This window comes from Globicephala melas, chromosome 19 (assembly GCF_963455315.2).
Source record: "Globicephala melas chromosome 19, mGloMel1.2, whole genome shotgun sequence".
NCBI classification, from domain to species: domain Eukaryota; kingdom Metazoa; phylum Chordata; class Mammalia; order Artiodactyla; family Delphinidae; genus Globicephala; species Globicephala melas.
Window position 1 is genome coordinate 34129306 of NC_083332.1, and position 19828 is coordinate 34149133.

General features: G+C 41.2%; 1 protein-coding gene across 1 annotated transcript in view; it reads left to right on the top strand.

Moving 5' to 3' along the window:
* The first annotated feature begins 622 nt into the window (after positions 1-622).
* Positions 623-19828, top strand: part of BBS2 (Bardet-Biedl syndrome 2) — a 31623-nt gene continuing 12417 nt past the window's right edge. Inside the window, exons 1-10 of the mRNA XM_060289829.1 lie at positions 623-893; positions 5764-5995; positions 10412-10533; positions 11018-11080; positions 11894-11971; positions 15302-15406; positions 15490-15576; positions 18249-18384; positions 18616-18755; positions 19681-19825. Of these exons, the coding sequence (XP_060145812.1) occupies positions 777-893; positions 5764-5995; positions 10412-10533; positions 11018-11080; positions 11894-11971; positions 15302-15406; positions 15490-15576; positions 18249-18384; positions 18616-18755; positions 19681-19825 (1225 nt within the window). The 5' untranslated portion in view covers positions 623-776. The remainder of the gene's footprint in view (positions 894-5763; positions 5996-10411; positions 10534-11017; positions 11081-11893; positions 11972-15301; positions 15407-15489; positions 15577-18248; positions 18385-18615; positions 18756-19680; positions 19826-19828) is intronic.

Below are 19828 nucleotides of genomic sequence, written 5' to 3' on the forward strand. Positions count from 1 at the left end.
TGCTACCAAAAGACCTCCCACATGTATTTCTCAGTTAGTGTTTGTCTCCCCCGAAATGGAGGTCAGCTCCAGGAGGGCAGAGGTTTGTCTCATGTTAACTACCATACCTCTGTTGTCTAGAACAGTGCCTGACACATAGTGAACCCTCGTAAATTATCTGAATGAATGTCGAGAAGTTTAATGACTTTTCAATTTTTCGTGTTCGCATTTAAAATTTATAGAGCATCTTACAAAGGAGCATGGACCATTTAAAGGTGAGAGTTTAAAACATTTTTTTTAAAGAGTCTATATATTTAGTAACTACTGTGGGCATCAACATAACAGCTAAACTAAGGGGAAGAGTAGTCATTCAAGGCATGTTTCTTTAATTAATGACCCTTTGGAGTGTGGTTGACGTGCGCGTAGTCTGCAACGGTGCAGCAGCTTGGTTGTAGTGCTAGAAGAAGCCCCAGGTGTGCGCTGGCTCAGATACCACCACTGCAGACCTGTTAGTTGAGTCGAATCCAACGCGGATAAGTTACAGCTGCGAAAAGACACGACTCCACCACCGAGACCCAGCTTCAGCCTCAGCCGCGCCTGAGGCCCGACCGCGCAGCCGCAGAACTAGGTGGGCGGGCCTGCGCAACCGCAGAAAAAGCCGGTGGCCGGGGGTCCAGCTCAGTCTCGCTCAGTTTCCCGCCCGGCCTGGTCCCCGCTTTCTTCGCCGCCGCGGGTGAGGCCGGCTTCGCTGCACCGGTATCGGACCACTAGCCCTCTTCTCCTGAGCTGTCGCCATCATGCTGCTGCCTGTGTTCACCCTGAAACTGCGCCACAAAATCAGCCCCCGCATGGTGGCCGTAGGGCGCTACGACGGGACTCACCCGTGCCTGGCGGCCGCTACCCAAGCAGGCAAGGTAACCGCTCCCCCAAGTTCCCACCCGCACGGGGCCCGGGCCCCTGGAGTCCCCACGACCTCTGCCCGCTAGGTCCCTGCAGTCCAGCTCCTCATTCTCAGGCTCCTCCCCCAGCCAGGGTTGCCCGGCAACCTCCGTAGCTCTCCATCCTGCGCACACATGAATAATCACGCAGAACGGCTTTTCTGAGCAGTTAACTTGTCTTCAGGCACTTAGACTCGGACAATGTTGGTGTCTCTCTACAGACAGGGAGCTTACGGAAGAGAAGACCCCAGAGGGGGAATGGCTTAGGGTTAGCAGTAATGGCAGACCCCAGATTAGAGCCCAGGGCCTCTGCCCTTCGCTCTGGAACTCCTGCTATCTCAGACTGCCTCTCAGAGCCAACAACTTTACGGGGGGCGAGGGGGGGGGAAATCACAAAGACCCTTAATTTAAGTGATTAAAATTGCACTTTCGGTCTTTATCCACGTACAGTCACGTCTCTCCCTATAATTTATTTACTAAGTACCTTTTGGGGGCTTACTATGTGCCGGGTGCTGGGCAAGGTGTGGGAATCACAGAGATGAAAAAGATATGGTCATTCAGCATTCACCAGACTTACTGGACACCTCCTTCGTGCTAGATCTTGGGGATTCAGAGATAAAGTTGGAGTCCTGACTTTCAGAAAGCTTATAGTCCAGAAGGACAGCAGACAAGGCAAATCAAGAAACTGTGTGTTGACGGAGGCATGCCCCCAAACCGTGGAATACTATGACGCCAAGCGTAATAACTTCTAACAGGTGCAAAGCCTTATTACGTTAATCATCTCAGTATCCTTGCTAAATTGCCAACCGCTGCCATATAGCACAGGTGTCGTAGATTGTGGCTCCGGTACCTACTAAGTTCATGACCTTGAGCAAGGTACTTAGTATCTACCGCATAGGGTTGCTAAGAGGATTAAGTAAGTTACTACTGATACATGTCCTGCGCTTGGCATATAGGCAGTGGTCACTAACTGTTAGCTGTTATTTTCTTCTTATTACTCCCACTTTACTGATTAGAAATAATGGTTCAGAGAGGTTCAAAGCAATGTTTGAGGCTGTTCAACTGGAAAGCGGTAGAAATGAGATTGGAGTGCATGTTCTCTGACCCAGTGTGGATTTAATAAGCTAACATTTATATAATGATTTACAGTTTTCGAGACACTGCCACCTATGTTGTATGTTTTCTCATATGCCATGCCTTGGGATACATAAGTAAAAAGTAGTGATTCAGTTTCATTAAGTTGTGTGACGGAGGAAAGCATTTAGCATAGAGCCTCGTACGCAATGATGTTAGTAGGCACTGACAAATACCAAGAATTCATATTGGTTCTGCTGTAGGTGCACAGCAGCCACATAAGTGGGTTGAAAAGATCCCATTGATATTAGCTCAGCCCCTGATTTATTGAGGGCTTGCTATGTGCTGGGCACTGTTCTTAGCTGTGCAGTTACAAGGGTGAAGGTGACAGACAAGTCTCATCCCCTTGGAGGTTACTTTGAGAGGGGAAGCCAGATAGTTAACAGAAACACACACACTGTCTCCATGGGAGAAAAACAGAGTAAGGGGTTGGGGGTGATGGGAGATTGCTATTTTAGACAGGGTGATCAGATAGGCCCCTGATAACTGTGGATCAGAGGTTTGAAGCAAATGAGGAAACCAGCCCTGCAGATAGGGGGAGTAAGTGTATCAGCAAGTACAAAGGCTCTGAGGTAGAGATATACTTGGTGTGTTCCAGAAACACAAGAAAGTTGCTGGGGCTGGAATGGATTGAGGGAAGCAGTGGGGTAGCCAGCAGCTGGATCATATAGGGCCTTGTAGGCCACCGTAAAGACCTTGGTTTTAATAAAGTACGTGATGGGATTCGGTTTATGTTTTAGATAAAGGATTACTGGCTGGTGCTGCAACAGAGCTGCAGGGAGGGGAGTATAGGAGTGGAAACGGGAAGATCAGGCAGAGGCTTCTATGGAAGCACTTTCATTAGAATGTGACCTGGAGTGGGAGGCAGGGACGCTTGACTCTAAGTCTCTTTCTGAAGATGGGGGGAAAAAAAGGGAGAGAGAGAGAAGTTCCTGTGTCCTGTGTAATTGGACACTTTACATTCAGAACTTCAAAAACAAATCTGAAGTTCTGACCTGATCTTTTATCTTTAGACTTAAAGAAAAAATTGGTACTATTTTATGATCCAAATAATACACAAATATATTTTCCTTTAAAAACAAACATTGCAGGTAAGGCTAAAGCCCTCCTTGACTGTCGGGCTCCGTGTCTCTAAAAACAGGATTTTGTCATTTTCAGTGGGACTCTGTTGTGAATGGGGGGCTGACTTACTGGGATCTGGTCTCTGAACCTGAGCAAGGATGTTTTAAAAAGGGGTTTCTTGCAGGATGAACATTAGTTCATCGGGGGACAGGTTTCCTCTCACCATGGAATTGGAGGGCCTAGTTGGAATTTATATTGTCAGCAACACCCCCTCAGCCAGAACAGATATGTGAACTTCAGCCAGTCCTTTGGCTGAAGGCACTGGGAGTGATCTGTTTGTTGTGTGACTGAGCCTGAGGGACAGGTGAGTCTCCAGGGCACTGATTGCTGTATGCAGAGAACAAACAGCAGGAGGGGAACTAGGGAGAAACCAGACTCCTGGGACTCTTGCTCATGACAGCAACCTCCAAACTCTTTTCATCCCAATAACAGTGAACATGAAGTCCACAGGTTATTTTTCCTCCAGTTCTTTCTCAGCCTGTCTAATTACTAGAAGACTTTGTAAGAATTCTTTTGTTCAGAACTGTTATAAAAGGAAGGAAGATGTGGCTAGAGATTACTGGAGCCAGACACCAGGCTTGCATCTTAGCCCTGTCACTTATCAGTGGTGAGACCTTGGGAAAGGGCCTTAACCCTTCTGACCTCCTCTGTATATCAGGAGGACCAAATGTTGTTGTGAGGACCAAATGCAGTAATGTTGATAAAAGCATGTTGTAAAGTATTACACAAATGAGAACATGAACACAGTATTCAGTAGCTACACACACTATCTCTATGTTTCTAACCAATCTTTTAAAAATTATTTTTTGTCGAATAGGTTACCTTGTTTAGATAATAATTTAAAACTAATCCTGCTTGGATTTAAAACCGAGTCTCCTAAAACTGAGTTCCTCTGCTGAGTTTCTAATTAACTTCTCTATCCCAAACTTTGTTGCCTTTCTTGTTCCACACCTGTTCCTCCTCAGGATTGAGGATTATCAAAGAAAAGCAGGCATTGTAACCAAGCTGGACCCTATGGGGCCTTCCTGGGACAGACCCCTCCCCTCCCCGTCCTCTACCTGCCTCTTGTTTGTAGAAAAGCTTTAGTCTCCCAGGCCTGCCCTGAGTCTCAGAAGGCTGGCTCAAGAGTTAATTATTAGGAATGGGAAGATGGAGAAACAAGCTGTTGAGCTGGGAAACTGGCAACAATTTAGACTCTAAACCAGCCATAAAGCGTCACGGGGAGCTCCCAGCTCCCAGTTCCCTGAAAGCTATAAAAGTCTGACACACATTCCTAAGCTGTTTTTACAGGGAGCAGACTCCTACCAGATGAAAACTGCTGATCACAAGCACATAGACCCCAGACCGGTTGAAGCCAGAAGATAGGTGATGCTTGAAACTTCAGCTTGTGGCCAACCAATCCAGGAATTGTGCACGAGCTGCTCATGCACCCTGCGGATCCCTCCCTCACACTACCTTTAAAACCTTTGTCTCCTAACTGGCAACTTGGAGGTGGTCTTAGGACATTAGTGCACCATCTTCCCAGGTTGCTGGCCTCTTGAGTAAAGCAAAGTTTCCTTTTCCACCAACGCTTGTCTCTCGAGTATTGGCCGTTTGAGTGGAGCAACCAGACTGGCCTCGCCTGGTTACAGGTTTATACCAAGGGGTGAAATGCTCATTTAACATTAGCAAATTTTAGAACTAGAAGGGGCTTAAGGCATCTCTAGTGCGGTTTCTCATCCTTTTCTTTTTTTCCATATTGCCTCCCATGGAGCTTTTTTCAGAAAATTAAAATTTCCCTAATGAAATTTTAATACCACAGATGTGCAGTGTATCAGTTTTTATAGAGACCCTTTGGAGGCTACAAGCCATTCTAATGTATAAGATCCCCCCCACCCCAAACCCAGCCACGCGTCTTGAGAGCAATATCTGAGAATGCATGTGTTAGTCTAAACCTCCTTTTACAGAAGCCCAAGGAAATTTAAAGATTTGTAGGGATACTCAGATGATTGTTTATGACAGCTGAAACTGCTAAATTCATTACCTTTGAGCTAATTATTTAATTCTGTCTTACTAGTATAGACTATGAAAGCCTTCAAGAAGCTTGCTTTGTGTGACTCAGTTTAGGTTTGTAAGAAAAATCTACTACCTACGAGTTTTAAGGGTTAGGAAGTGAACTAGTTAGGTGCTTGGATGGAAGATACTAAAGGAAGTGTTTATTATTCTATTTTCTCTGATCTTCGTGTGTAGCAATCACATGGTAGCTGGTAGCAGCTTCCTACAGGTTGACCAGGAAAAGGATGGTTTGTAAGAGTGCTTTAACACTCTACTGGTGGGTAGTATATAAGCTGCCCTGGGAAGCAACAACTAGATCTTGGCTATTACCTTGTTCTTTATAAGGCTAAGAACCACTGGGTTTCCACAGTTTGCAGTGACTGAAAGCCAGCCATGCACAGAACTGTGTATGGGCGTTTTAAGTTTTGTAGATGATTAAAGTCACTTCTTGTTAATGTTGATATCTGTTAATAACCTGAGTCTTTTTTAAAAAGATGTATGTTAATTTTACATTTTTGGTATTTTAAGGGGATGTAATTAACTGTTTTTGTTTTAGGTTTTTATTCACAACCCTCATACCCGGAGCCAGCATTTCAGTGCATCCAGGGTCTTCCAGAGCCCCCTGGAGTCTGATGTTTCACTTCTCAACATTAACCAGGCAGTCAGCTGCCTGACTGCAGGAGTATTGAACCCTGAACTTGGCTATGATGCTCTTTTAGTGGGGACACAGACTAATCTTCTGGCTTATGATGTCTACAATAATTCAGATTTGTTCTACAGAGAGGCAAGTATACCCCTTTATAACCATAAAACTTCCGTTACCCATTAGTGTCCACTTTTTCTTTTTTATGATTAAAAGAGATCAGACATTTATTTTGGATTTTTATGTGGTTGTTGTAGTTAAAAAAACATGCGGATTTTGCCATTTACATCTCCTTTGTGTACTTGACATTTATTTGGTCATGGTTGGTAACCACTTTTTGACACTCCAGTTTATCTCTCAGGAGGTATATCTGTGCTACTACCATCTGTCAAGATTTGCCATTGAGAGTTCTGCCAACAGCCAGGGAGCCAGCAAACAGGACTCCTGGTGGCTTTGCATTAAAGTTTAGTATAGTAGTTTCTAGGAGGAGCACTTACTGTAGCCTGCCATCTACAGGCTACTGCAACTTTAATACTCAGATAATCCAAATTTATTATAGAAAAGATATAGAAGCAAAATGAAAATAATTACGCATGGTTTCTTCATTTGGAAATAGCACTTAACTCTTGAATTGAGTTATCCCGACTTTTTACTAAGTATTTGTGAGTGATTTTTTTTTTTTTTACAAAATGGGATCACACTATATATATGTAGCCTTTTACTTTTTTTCTGTAATAGCTTTATTAAGATATAATTCATATACCATACAATTCACCTATTTAAAGTATACAATTCAGTGGTTTATTCAGAGAGTTGTGTAACTACACCACAATCAATTATAGAACATTTTCATTATTCCAGAAAAAACCCATACCCATTAGTAGTCACTCCCCATTTTCCCCCAACCTCTCATCCTTAAGCAACCACCAGTCTACTTTCTGTCTCCATAGATTTGCCTATTCTGGACATTTTCTTTTATAAATTTATTTATTTATTTATTTTTGGCTGTGTTGGGTCTTCGTTGCTGCGCGCAGGCTTTTCTCTAGTTGCGGGGAAGGGGGGATACTCTTCGTTGCAGTGCATGGGCTTCTCATTGCAGTGGCTTCTCTTGTTGCGGAGCATGGGCTCTAGGCGCGTGGGCTTCAGTAGTTGTGGTGCGCAGGCTCAGTAATTGTGACGCATGGGTTTAGTTGCTCCACGGCATGTGGGATCTTCCTGGACCGGGGCTCAAACCCGTGTCCCCTGCATTGGCAGGAGGATTCTTAACCACTGCGCCACCAGGGAAGCCCTATTCTGGACATTTTGTTACATGTATCATACTTCATTCTTTTTATGGCTGAGTTATTTTCCATTGTATGTATAAACAACATTTTATTTATCCATTCATCATTTAATAGACATTTGGGTTGCTTCTACTCCCTGGATATTATATGTGGCCTTTTTATTCAGAAATATGTGTACTGTATCGAACTTTATATTGAAGTTACTATATATCTATGCTTTATTCTTATTGGGTCTATAGTATTTCATTGTGTTAAAATATATCATAATTTGTTTAACCCTTTCCATATTGTTTCATATTTATGTTATTTCCATAGTTTCTCTATTACAATTGATAATTTCATAAGCATATATCTTTGCCAACTTCTCTGATTATTTCCTAAGGGTAAGTTCTTAGAAATGAAGTTTTTTTCCTTTGGTATTTTTTAATTGAGGTAAAATGTACATACAGTGAGATACACAAACCTTAAGTGTTCAGTTCAATGAGTTTTGATCCCTGTAATCAACACCCCCCAATAAAAATATATCGGGGGTGTTATGGAAGCATCTTATGGAAAAACCGGAACGAACAACTTTTTGGCCAACCCAGTAGAACATTTTCATCACTTCAGAAAATTTTGCTGTGCCCCATTCCAGTCAATTCCTATTCCCTATAGATATTCACTGTTTTGATTTCTGTCACCTTAGACTAGTTTTCCCTGTTCTTGAACTTCATACAAATGGAATCATACAGAATGTACTCTTTGGTGTCTGGCTTCTTTCACTTAACGTCTGTGAGAATCATACTTGTTGTTGCATTTAGCAGTAGTTCTTTTTTTTTTTTAATATTTATTGTGGCTGCGCCGGGTCTTAGTTGTAGCATGCGGGCTCTTAGTTGCAGCATGTGGGCTCTCAGTTGCGGCATGCTGACTCTTAGTTGCTACATGCGTGTGTGCTATAGTTCCCCAAGCAGGGATCGAACCCGGGCCCACTGCATTGGGAGCATGGCATCTTACCCACTGGACAACCAGGGAAGTCCCTACCAGTTCTTTCTTGTTGCCGAATAGTAATTCCATTGTGTGAATATGCCACAATTTGTTTAGTGTTCTGTTGATGGACATGTGGCATGGACATCCGGGTTGTTTCCAGGTTGGGGCAATTATGGATAAAATTGCTGTAAACATTTTTGTCCTAGTCTTTTTGTGGACATATGTTTTAGTTCATCTTGGGTGAATACCTAGGAGTAGTTGTACCGTTTTACACTTCCATCAGCAATGTGTGAGAGTTCCATTTGCTCCACATTTCTTGTCAGCATTTGGTGTTGCCAGTCTTTGTAATTTGAGTCATTTTAGTAGGTGTGAAGCAGTATCTTACTGTGGTTTCATTTTGCATTTTCCTTGTGACCAGTGATGTAGAACACTTTTTCTTGTGCTTTTTTTTATTGGTATGTCTTCTTTTGTGAATCATCTGTCTTTTGCCTATTTTTATTGGTAGTTTGGGTGTATTATTGATTCGTAGATGGTCTTTGGATATACTGGGTACAAGTTCTCTGTCAGATTCATGTAAAATAAATATTTTCTCTCAATACGTGGCTCATTCCAATAGGTAGGTATCTTCTGATGAGCAAAAGTTTTCAATTTTGATGAAGTCTTGCTGATCAATTTTTTCTTTAATGGTTAGTGCTCTTTCTGTCCTAAGAAATCTTTGCCTATTTCAGTGTGACAAAGATACTGTTGTATTTTTGTATAAGACTGAAATTGAGTTTAGGACTGTATTAGGATTCTTCAGAGAAACAGAACCAATAGAATGTGTATATATAGAGAGAGAGGGAGTGGAGATGGATTTATTTTAAGGAATTGGCTCATGCACTTGTGGAGGCTGGCAAGTCCAAAATTTGCAGGGTATGCCAGCAGGATAGAGACAGAGGAAAGAGCTGATGCTGAAGCTCAAGTCCAAAGGCAGTCTGGTGGCAGGATCCTTCCTTCCTCAAGGCAGGTCAATCTTTTTTCTATTTAGGCCTTCAACTGATTGGATGAGGCTCACCCACATTCTACAGGGTAATCTGCTTTACTCAGAGTCTACTGATTTAAATGTTAATCTCATCTAAAAAATGTCTAGAATAATGTTTGACCAAATATCTGGGTACCATGGCCTGGCCAAGTTGACACATAAAATTAATGATCACAAGAATTCAGCTTTACAATTGCTGAGTTAAAAACCTTTTCTAAGTGAAATTTTTGTTAGATATTGCTAAACTGCTCTCTGGAAAGACTACTGTTTCCCCACCTCCCCCTCAGAATATGAGAGTGCTTGTTTTATCACACCCTAACGAACAATAGGTCTCATCTTTGCTAATCTGGAAAGTGGAAAATGATGTATTGTAGAATGAACATTTTTTCCTACTTGTTGGCTATTTGTATTTCTTCTCTTGTGAATTTCCTGTTTATTTTATTTATTTAGTTTTGCTTGGGGTGTGTTTACCCATTTCTTATTTATTTACTTTGTATTAACTCTCTTATTAACAAGAAATATTAACTCTTTGTCCTATGTATTGCAGTTATTTTTCCCAGTTTATTTTTTTTACCTTTTAACTTGATTGATTGATTGACCAGTTAGTAGTTTTGGCTTATGAATTCTTTTCTTTCTTTTATAGCCAATCTATTCTTTATAGTTTTCCTACTTAAAGATTATGTAAGTAAGGACTATTTTCCTATACAATAAACAGTGTTTACAAAGATGTCCTCGAATCTTCCAAAAATAAATTAAATTGTGCTTATGTACTTTATTCAAGAAGTCAAGACACTTATTATTTCTGGATGGTGGGTCTATAGGTGTTTGTAGTTTTTAGTACTTTACAATTTACTTTACAATTAAAAAGAGCAGTAGTAAGAGAACTGATTAATAAGTATTAAAAAGATTTCCATCTAAAATAGTTAAAATAGGTTACAAAAGTTTGGGTGTTTAAAGGCATAAGTCTTGATTCTCTGGGGAATTTGGCCTTTAGAACCTGGTGGTCCAAGAGAGCCTGGGATTTTGTAGTAGGTTATCGTAGCAGGTTAGTGTGAGAGACCAAGGGCCTGAGTTTATCCTGGGTCTGTGCTCATCCTTGCATGAGCACGCATAAGCCACAGACGCGGTCCTCAGTGGACAGCCCTGGCCTGCCTCTCAGGAGACCATGTGGCTTCTCAGAAATGATGACAGACGACTCTGAGTATCTAAATAAAAGGGATATATGTTATCTCCAGTGTGCCCGTGCAGCATTGTGTTTGAGAGTTTCTGTCTTTTTTCCCTTCTTAGGTAGCAGATGGGGCCAATGCAATTGTGCTGGGGACATTGGGAGACATTTCCTCTCCTCTTGCAATTATTGGTGGAAATTGTGCTCTGCAGGGTTTCGATCATGAAGGAAATGATCTCTTTTGGACGGTATGAAGAACGAAATACTCTCTTTAGTACTCTTAAACATTTTTACTTTTAATATTCTTTATGTCTTGTTTGTTTTTTACCACTAACTGTAATGAATAATAGAAACAAAATAGAACAATGTTTATAATTCTGTACATTTTAAAAAAGGATATGAGGGCTTCCCTGGTGGCGCAGTGGTTGAGAGTCCGCCTGCCGATGCAGGGGACATGGGTTCGTGCCCCGGTCCGGGAAGATCCCCTATGCCGTGGAGTAGCTGGGCCCGTGAGCCATGGCCGCTGAGCCTGCGCGTCTGTAGCCTGTTCTCCGCAACGGGAGAGGCCACAACAGTGAGAGGCCCGCATACCACAAAAAAAAAAAAAAAAAAGGACATGAGTAATTAGAGTTTTAAATTAGTGGTTTGTATCATCCTCTCTTTCATGTAGCTCCTGTGTTTGGGATTAAGTGAAAAAAGATGGTATAGTAATGATTTTGGTTCTATTTTCAGGTTACTGGAGATAATGTTCATTCCTTGGCCTTGTGTGACTTTGATGGTGATGGGAAGAAAGAGGTATGTGCGGGAGGAGATGCTTCACTTGTGTATACTTCTCAGCTGAGGACAGACATTTTCCCATGACGGTGACATTAGTGTTGAGAGAGCTGTTAGCTTCTCACAGGGGATTTTGGTGCTCTGTTGCCTAAATGATGAGCTAACTGGCCTCATTCATCTTTCTCCTCTCTTTTCAACAATAATTTACTTGTGTTTGTCTAATACAGAGATCAAGACCACGATGTTTCAAAGACACCTGACAGGGAGAGAAGGCAGAACATTTGATGGGATCGCAGTCACATTCACAGTCTTATAACTTGATTCCAATGCTTTTAAATTGTACCTAGTTCTCAGTTTTAGCCAACTTTTTCAGGAATCTGAAAGTTTTAGAGATTGGCTCTTAGCCTTTTTAAACTATTCTAATGGTTTCTCTAGAAATTAACTTCTTGAGCGGCCCGTGAAGTACTGTGTTGGGCATTGACTTACCCTCCACTTGTCCACGGATACTGGGCTCTGGCTTTTAAACAAGGCTTCCACCTGCAGGCAGACAGACACCAAACCAAGCACATTTTCAGGTGCCTGGTGAAAGAACTTGTTCTGGGTAGGAGGTGCAGCCCACATGGGAGGATCTATAGTAACCACTTTTTCTTCACTGACTGAATCTTAACCTTCTCAATGGAAGGAACCTTTCTGAGCATCACATTGCTGGGAAGTTGGAACTCCTGGGTGGCTGTAGGAACATATGAAGTATCATGCGATTTTTTTTGTTTTAGTTTTGGAAATTTTGCTGTGTTCACTCGCTGAGCTAAATATGTATGATTTTTTTCCTTTCAGCTTCTTGTTGGATCTGAGGATTTTGATATCCGAGTTTTTAAAGAAGATGAGATTGTGGCAGAAATGACAGAAACAGAGGTAAGAAGTGTAAGAAGGTATCAGAATTATGATAACCTTGACAGATTAGCATAGTCAAATGTAACATTAAAGGAGAGTGCTGGGACATCTTCTCACAGCCCAGACAGTTTTAGGGTAAAAACTCTGGGGATTAAACAGAGTTGTGCAATACAGAGAAAGAAGCATTTTAAATATCATTTATCAAGATATATCTTGAAAAGACTGATTAAATAGAGAAAAATTATTGAGCACATAAAGGTATTTCTTTTAATGAGCTAATACATGCTACTGATAATAATAGCAACCATTTATTGTGCACCTGAAATATGCCAGGCACTGAACTTACTCATCCTACAACAACCCTGTTATGAAGGTATTATTAGTTCTCATTTTACAGATGAGGGAACATGTTAAGTTTCCCTGTTAAGTTTCTCTCACAAGCTCATGGCTGTTAAGTGGCATATGGTCAGGATTTGAAGCTTTGTGCCTCCGCCTCCTCATGTGTCTTAAATGGGGTTGAATATTGAATAAAGTGTGTAAATGAGATTTTTATACTTTTTCTCTTAATTCAAATTAAGTACTTCTTAGGCACATTTCTATAGGTAAACTTAGAAATCAGATGTTAGAGAACTTGACTAGTTTCTTTGTGATTAGAATTACTCATGTAATTGAACCTGAGATGTTTCTTAAAGAGTTGTTTTTTTTTTTTAAAACAGTGAAGATTACTCTCATCCTTTGTAGTTTTGGTATTCTTAGGATATTTATTTGCTGCTGGTTTTCTAGGATTGGGCAAGATGGAAACAGAAAAAAGAATTAGGATATTCTGAATTAAGGAAGGAGAAAGGGATAAAGGAGCAATGGCTGTGACCATTGTAAATGGACAGAAAAAAAAAAAACAGAAGGAAGTCTTGGAGATCAAAATGATGGGACTGTGCAAAATTGAATCAGGTGGTGCTTGGGAATCTGTATCAGAAAAGCTTGAGGGCACCAAGTTCTGAGGGCACCTCAGAACTCACCTTGGCTACTCATCCTCGCTTCTCGCCACTTACAAAGCTGTCTAGGGACGTCAGGCTTCTATTTCCCTGACTACAGAAGGGAGACCACAAAGCAAAACCTGCATATTGATATATAAAAGTGTTATCAATCAGTTTTAACTGGTTTACCTTTATTATAGATTTTTACTTCGACTTACTATACTTTTTATGCAGTCTTAGTTATCATGGTTGTAAACTAATAGCTTTGGGTGGAGGAAAATGAAGGGGAGAAGTGAGTGCCAAAAGCAACAGTCTGAAGATGTGTGTCCATATGGGGGCGGTTTTGTTTATGTGTATGTGTTTAATGTGTGCTTTTCTAGAGAGAAGATCCTTAGCTTTCATTAGATTCTTGAAGGGGGTTGCCACCACCCTGTTAAAAAAACAACTTGAGAATCACTGGCCTGTAGGTGCTGTGTCCTGCATTACCATTTCCCTTTCATTCAAATTTGTAGTAAATTGGGACTTCCCTGGTGGCGCAGTGGATAAGAATCCGCCTGCCTGCCAATGCAGGGGACACGGGTTCGAGCCCTGGTCCGGGAAGATCCTACATGCCGCGGAGCAACTAAGCCCGTGCGCCACAACTGCTGAGCCTGCGCTCTAGAGCCACAAGCCACAACTACTGAGCCCACGTGCCAAAACTACTGAAGCCCGTGTGCCTAGAGTCCGTGCTCCGCAACAAGAGAAGCCACCGCAACGAGAAGCCTGTGCACCGCAACGAAGAGTAGCCCCCGCTCGCCGCAACTAGAGAAACCTGCGAGCAGCAACGAGTACCCAACGCGGGCAAAAATAAATGAATAAATTAAAAAAAATTTTTTTGTTTAAAAAAATTTTTGTAGTAAATCTTTTCTCTTTTAGGGAATCATTGAGGTGTTGTTGGATATCTGTTTATTGTCAATACTAGATGTGAGGGGAGTGCATTCTTTGAAACACCTCTTTCCTAAATCCTGGAAAAGGACAGAAGAATATGAAATAGAGCAAGGGATTTGAGGTGCCTCTTGATCCTCTAGTCCGCAAAAGAAGAAACTAGTGAGCTAATGAAGGACTAAGGGACCGAGGGAAACTGGGGCTAAATTTACAAAAATGTGGACTTCATAAGATTGTGCATTTCAGGGCTGTTTTCCTGTCCTCTTGGTTTGATTTTGCTCCTAGTTCAAATGTCTTTTCACACATCAGCAAAATTATAATTTATTTGGCAGTTAAACAGCACTGCCAAAAGAATGCCTTGAGCTAAATAATTCTGGAGTCCTACCCAGCACTTTGTATTCAGTTAAGTGAAGTGGGTGGTTTTGTAGAAAAGCTGTAGGTGTAGAAGAAATTACATAACTATTCTCTGCTTTACACAATTTATTTCTTTATATCTCTTGTATTAGTGTCAGAATTAGGAAGTAGATCTGCAGGATCATAGATGTCATTAAACTTTGGTTTTAACTTTTAAGGATAATTTTTTTCAGTATCTAAAATTTTATCCTCTTAAGTATGTTAAATCCTCTAATAATTCTATAAATATTTCAGTATAATATATACATTATATATATTGTTAGATACGTACCGAAATCCACGTGCTGGGTTTTTGCTTTTCAAAGGATTATGTTTTCTTCTAAAAAATGTCTTTCATCTCTAGCAAACAATAAATTATGTCATAGAAAAGTATACACTTAAAAGATGTTTAATTGTGGATTTTACAAGTCCTTTTAAAATTTAGACTAGGGTATCATAAGTTAAGGAAACTGGAATAATTAAAACATTTTGAGTTAGTGTGTATAACGTCTATTGTACATATTCCAGATCTTGTGTACGTGGCTTATTCCCTCCTTAATTCCTTAATTTTATTATTTAAAAATACTAATTTGTTGAAACTTGCTACATATGCTCAGTCTAAAACAGTAAATTTTGTGAGTTTATTTAATTCTGATTATCCAACTCTGAAATAGATGACACGGCTCATAGAGAAGGGGAATGCATTCCCCTCTAATGGTTTGGAAGTGCATTTAAATCTAATTTTAACATACTTATAGCAAGGCATGCAGTTTTTGTTTTTGTTTTCGGTATGCGGGGCCTCTCACTGTTGTGGCCTCTCCCGTTGCGGAGCACAGGCTCGGGACACACAGGCTCAGCGGCCATGGCTCACGGGCCCAGCCGCTCCGCGGCATGTGGGATCTTCCCGGACCGGGGCACGAACCCGTGTCCCCAGCATCGGCAGGCGGACTCTCAACCACTGCGCCACCAGGGAAGCCCCCAAGGCATGCAGTTTTATAAAGCCACACTTTGCACTAAATTGAGCCTTAATGAACTGTGTGTTTATCATTATTTTTTGCAGATAATCACCTCTCTTTGTCCCATGTATGGCAGTCGATTTGGTTATGCCCTTTCCAATGGCACAGTTGGAGTTTATGACAAAACAGCCCGATACTGGAGAATTAAAGTTAGTATGATTAAGCCTCTGAGATTCAGGGATTTTATACTTATTGAGAGACTTATGTACTAATTGTTGAAATTCCTTTTCAGTCCAAAAACCATGCCATGAGCATTCATGCTTTTGACCTTAATTCTGATGGAGTGTGTGAACTGATAACCGGTTGGTCCAATGGGAAGGTAAGTTTAAACAGAGTTCAAGTATGATTTAAAGTAATAATTGTCTGAGATACATTGGCTGTATGACTCAGCAGTAACACGAGAATATAAACTTGAGTTCCTTGGCTGTGCTTTCAAATGTAACTTTATAATCTTCCCATGTATTTTTATTCTTGCTCTAGTTATCAACACTGCAGAGTGAGTGAGTGTCCTTTCCGTCTCATAAGCGCTATTTGGGGGAAAATCTCTAGGAAGGTTCTTTCTAAATCTCTTCCTTGAAGGAATAAGAATCAATTTAATCAGGTTGATCCTAAGCATAAGCACGTTAAAAAAAAAAAGGATTTTTAATAAGCTAATAGTGAACTGTGTATAGCTCTTTTCTAGTAAATCTTCAAGTCTGACTAAAAACAGAATTAATGGGAAGAATTATGTTAGCATATTGTTTTCTGAGCTAGAACTTCAAAATAGAATTTTTTTGCTTCTCTCCTTTTTTAACTTCAAATCAGAATTTTCTACAGTCTTTTGGCAAGTCAGGATTATCTTGTTAGCAACTGCTTCAGTAGCTGTCAGATCTCCATGGATACCATTTGCCCTAGCTCTTTCATCTGTCAGTGCCCATTGCCTGGAGGAGATCAGCTAATTCTATCTTCTTTGACTTTTCTTTACTTTTGGCCAGTGCCTTGTAACCTTCCTTTGGTGTTGTGTGAAGAACAGATTCTAAAAAACTGTTACGTTGGTTGCTACTTCTCCACTTGGTTTTGTCTTTGGTAGTGGATGTTAAAAATGATAAAAGAAGACCATGTAGTTGCTTATTAAGAAACTGGAAAATCCATAAAGGGGACCCTGTTCTGGAGGAATATAAATTATTATGGTTGATTCGAGAATTAGAAACTACTTGACTTGAGAAGTTATCAAAAGTAACCTTCAGATCTGACTCTGGACCTAGATGTTTTTCTTGTTAAATGCTTTCAAAATTTTAAGAAATTTCTATTATGTAATCTGTTGTAGGGCATAAAAAAGATAAGAAAACTATACACTTCACTATATAAGTAGAAAAGTTGATATCTGCACTTAACAGAAATAGCATTGAAAGGAAAATATACAGATCCAACAGGTGAATATAGGTACAAAATTACTAAATTAACTGCGACTACTCAACTGACTTTTTCTTTAGTAGGTCATTTGTTGAGTTGGAGGCTCATCTTCTCTTCCAAGGCAAAACCTTCATGTTGGATAAAGCAAAAGAATAGAAAATCCACAGAAATATAAATTCGTAGTCCTGTTTCTTAGTTAGCAAATGAACCCTCTTGTTTGCTAAATATTGTGGAAATGCAATGCTGAAGGCCATGGAGTAGTGAGAAAGAAGCAAGTTCAGTTCAATCTGAGTTCGAGCGTTCTGTTACCGTGCGAAGAGCTTTGGTTAATACGGGCCATTCATTACCTTACAGGCTTTAGCATCCATAATTTTCAGCCTTAACTGATGTTGTTATTAAGAGCATGGTATTCTTCAGACATGGGGTAGGAACTAGTAGTAAGCTATGACCTAAAATTAGTGTTTTTCATTGCAAAGTTTTGCCCAGAAGGATGTTTATGAAAAGACAGAAATAGTGGTCACTGAGATGCTTGCCCTATTAGATTTTCTGTAGCTAGGCTTTTATTAATATAATGCATATGTTCTTGCTTAGAACAAAGTCATCATTTTAAGTGGTTATCCTTCATTGTCGTTCTGAGATGCTTTTGTTTCTGATGGGTTGGTTATTTGCCTCCCTTGGGAAGAGGAGACTCAGAGGATAGTAGGGCTCTCTGAGGTGTCTCAGTAGTGTATGTGGGAGAGGGACTCTTTTTTTAAAAAATATTTATTTATTTATTTGGCTGCACCAGATCTTAGTTGCAGCATGCGGGCTCTTAGTTGCGGCATGTGGGATCTTAGTTCCCTGACCAGGGATCGAACCCGGGCCCCCTGCATTGAGACCACCAGACAAGTCCCGGAAGAGGGACTCTTAAACAGGGCTATTACAAAAGGTTATATGGTGGAAGATTGGGCTAGGTTGGCATTTTTCAAACTTTAGCTATAACTATATTGTATACATTTACATATAGTAAAGATAAAATTTGTATATAGAGCTAACATGTCTTGTATGCCTCTATGTGCCAGGCCCTGTTCTGAGTGCTTCCCACGTGTTAATTCCTTTAGGCCTCATTACACCTCTGAGGTGTGGATACAGTTATTTTCCTCATGTTCTTATTATTGATCTCCAGATCAATCAGTTATTGACCTCCAGATGAGGAGGTCAAGCACAGAATGGTTAAGAGACTTGTCCAAGATCCCACAGGCAAAAAAAGCCCCCAGTGGCAAAGCTGGAATTCAGACCCACGCAGTTTGGACTTTTGCACTGTCCTGTATATTCTGAATGTACTGCCTCTCAGGCAACCCACTTCTTCAAAGGAAGTACTACGTGCAGGCCAGTATGTAAAACAGCTTTTACTTAATAAGAAAAAGAAAACAGAGCTGATTGCGGCCCCTTGGCCCTGATGGTCGTAGGTACGTCCTGAGAAGCCACAGGGCCCCATGGAATACTCTGGAAAACTTCTAGACCATAGCTGACTTTAAAGCTGATTCAACTTTAAAATTTTGTGTTATTTTAAAAAAACTGTAGCATAAGCTATTTTTCAAGTTCTTGTTTTATTTTTAGGTCGATGCTCGAAGTGACCGAACTGGGGAGGTCATCTTTAAGGACAACTTTTCTTCTGCAGTTGCTGGTGTGGTGGAGGGAGATTACCGGATGGATGGCCACATACAGTTAATCTGCTGCTCGGTGGATGGGGAAAGTAAATCGGGACAGGAAAAATCCTTGAAAAGTCAGATTTTGATTTGGGTCCGAATACCGGGAAATTCCACTATAAAGTGTTTGTGTTGATATCCTTTCACCCTAATAAGTTCACCTAAGTTGGGGAAATGAAAACTTAGCTTTTAAGAACAGGTAATTGAGGACTTAAAAGTAGACCTGGCTGTACCTGGGCTTATCCCTCAGTCTGGTGAGTGTTGTTTCCTCTTGTCAGTCCGGGGCTACCTGCCAGACACGGCGGAGATGAGAGGGAACCTCATGGACACCAGCGTAGAGCAGGACCTGATCCGAGAGCTGAGTCAGAAAAAGCAGAACCTGTTGCTGGAGCTCCGTAACTATGAGGACAATGCCAAGGTAGGTCCTAATGTGGAGGGCCCATGGGAGTCTGAGAAGTTGAGAATGACCAGGAGGATTGGCAGCTGTGAAAGAAGAGTTTCAGCGTCTGCCACGGTGTGGGCTCCCCCTCCCCGCTGGTGGAAGCCCAGATGGTTTGCCTTTTTGCTAGTGTCAGAATGAAGAGGGTGTGTATCCTTTAACCTAGAAATTCCACTGCTGGGCAGCTAAACTATGGAAATACTTGCATGAGTGTTCAGAGACATTTACTGCAGCACTATTTGTAGCAGGGAACAGTTGGAAGCAACTTACCTTTTGATCAGTAGTAGGGACTGTGGGCTGGGGAATATTAAGCAGCCCAAAAGAATGAAGTATATATATGGGGACTGATATGGAAGGGTATCTGTGGTATTACTGAATGAAAGGAAGCGAGAACAATATGTATAGAGTAACTTATCTTTTTCAACAACAAATAACATAAAAATTGACAACTGCAGAAGCTCTGTGTGTGCGTGCGTGTGTGTGCACGCGTGCGTGTGTGTGCACGCGTGCGCGCGCATGTGTGTATGTGTACATGTATGTACCAAACTGGCTGGAGGATGAGCTGGGGAGTAGGATTTTAATTCGTCCCGTGATGCATAACTGTATTTGTATTTGCTATACTAAGTGAATTTCTTTAGTTACTAAAAGAAATGCAGACAAATGTAAAAGACATGCTGGGGGACACTGGACCCTAACCACAGGAAGGGATGAGAGTATTTTCCTTCGGAGAAAAAGCCAGGTTAGGGTGAGAGCACTAATGAGGTGAGTCCTCTGAAGTCTAAAGAATCAGGTGAATAAGATGATGGGGGATCTGTCTTCTGAAGCTAAATAGCCATGTTATTTAAAATTAACATGAGTTCACTGTTCCGGTGACTGAGCTGGAAGTGGGTGGGGCGTTTTGCAGGCCGAACTGAGCAGTCCACTGAATGAGGCTGATGGGCATCGGGGCATCATCCCGGCCAACACCAAGCTCCACACTGCCCTCTCCGTCAATCTGGGGAGCGAGGCGCAGGCTGCCCATGCAGAGTTGTGCATTTCCACTTCTAATGGTA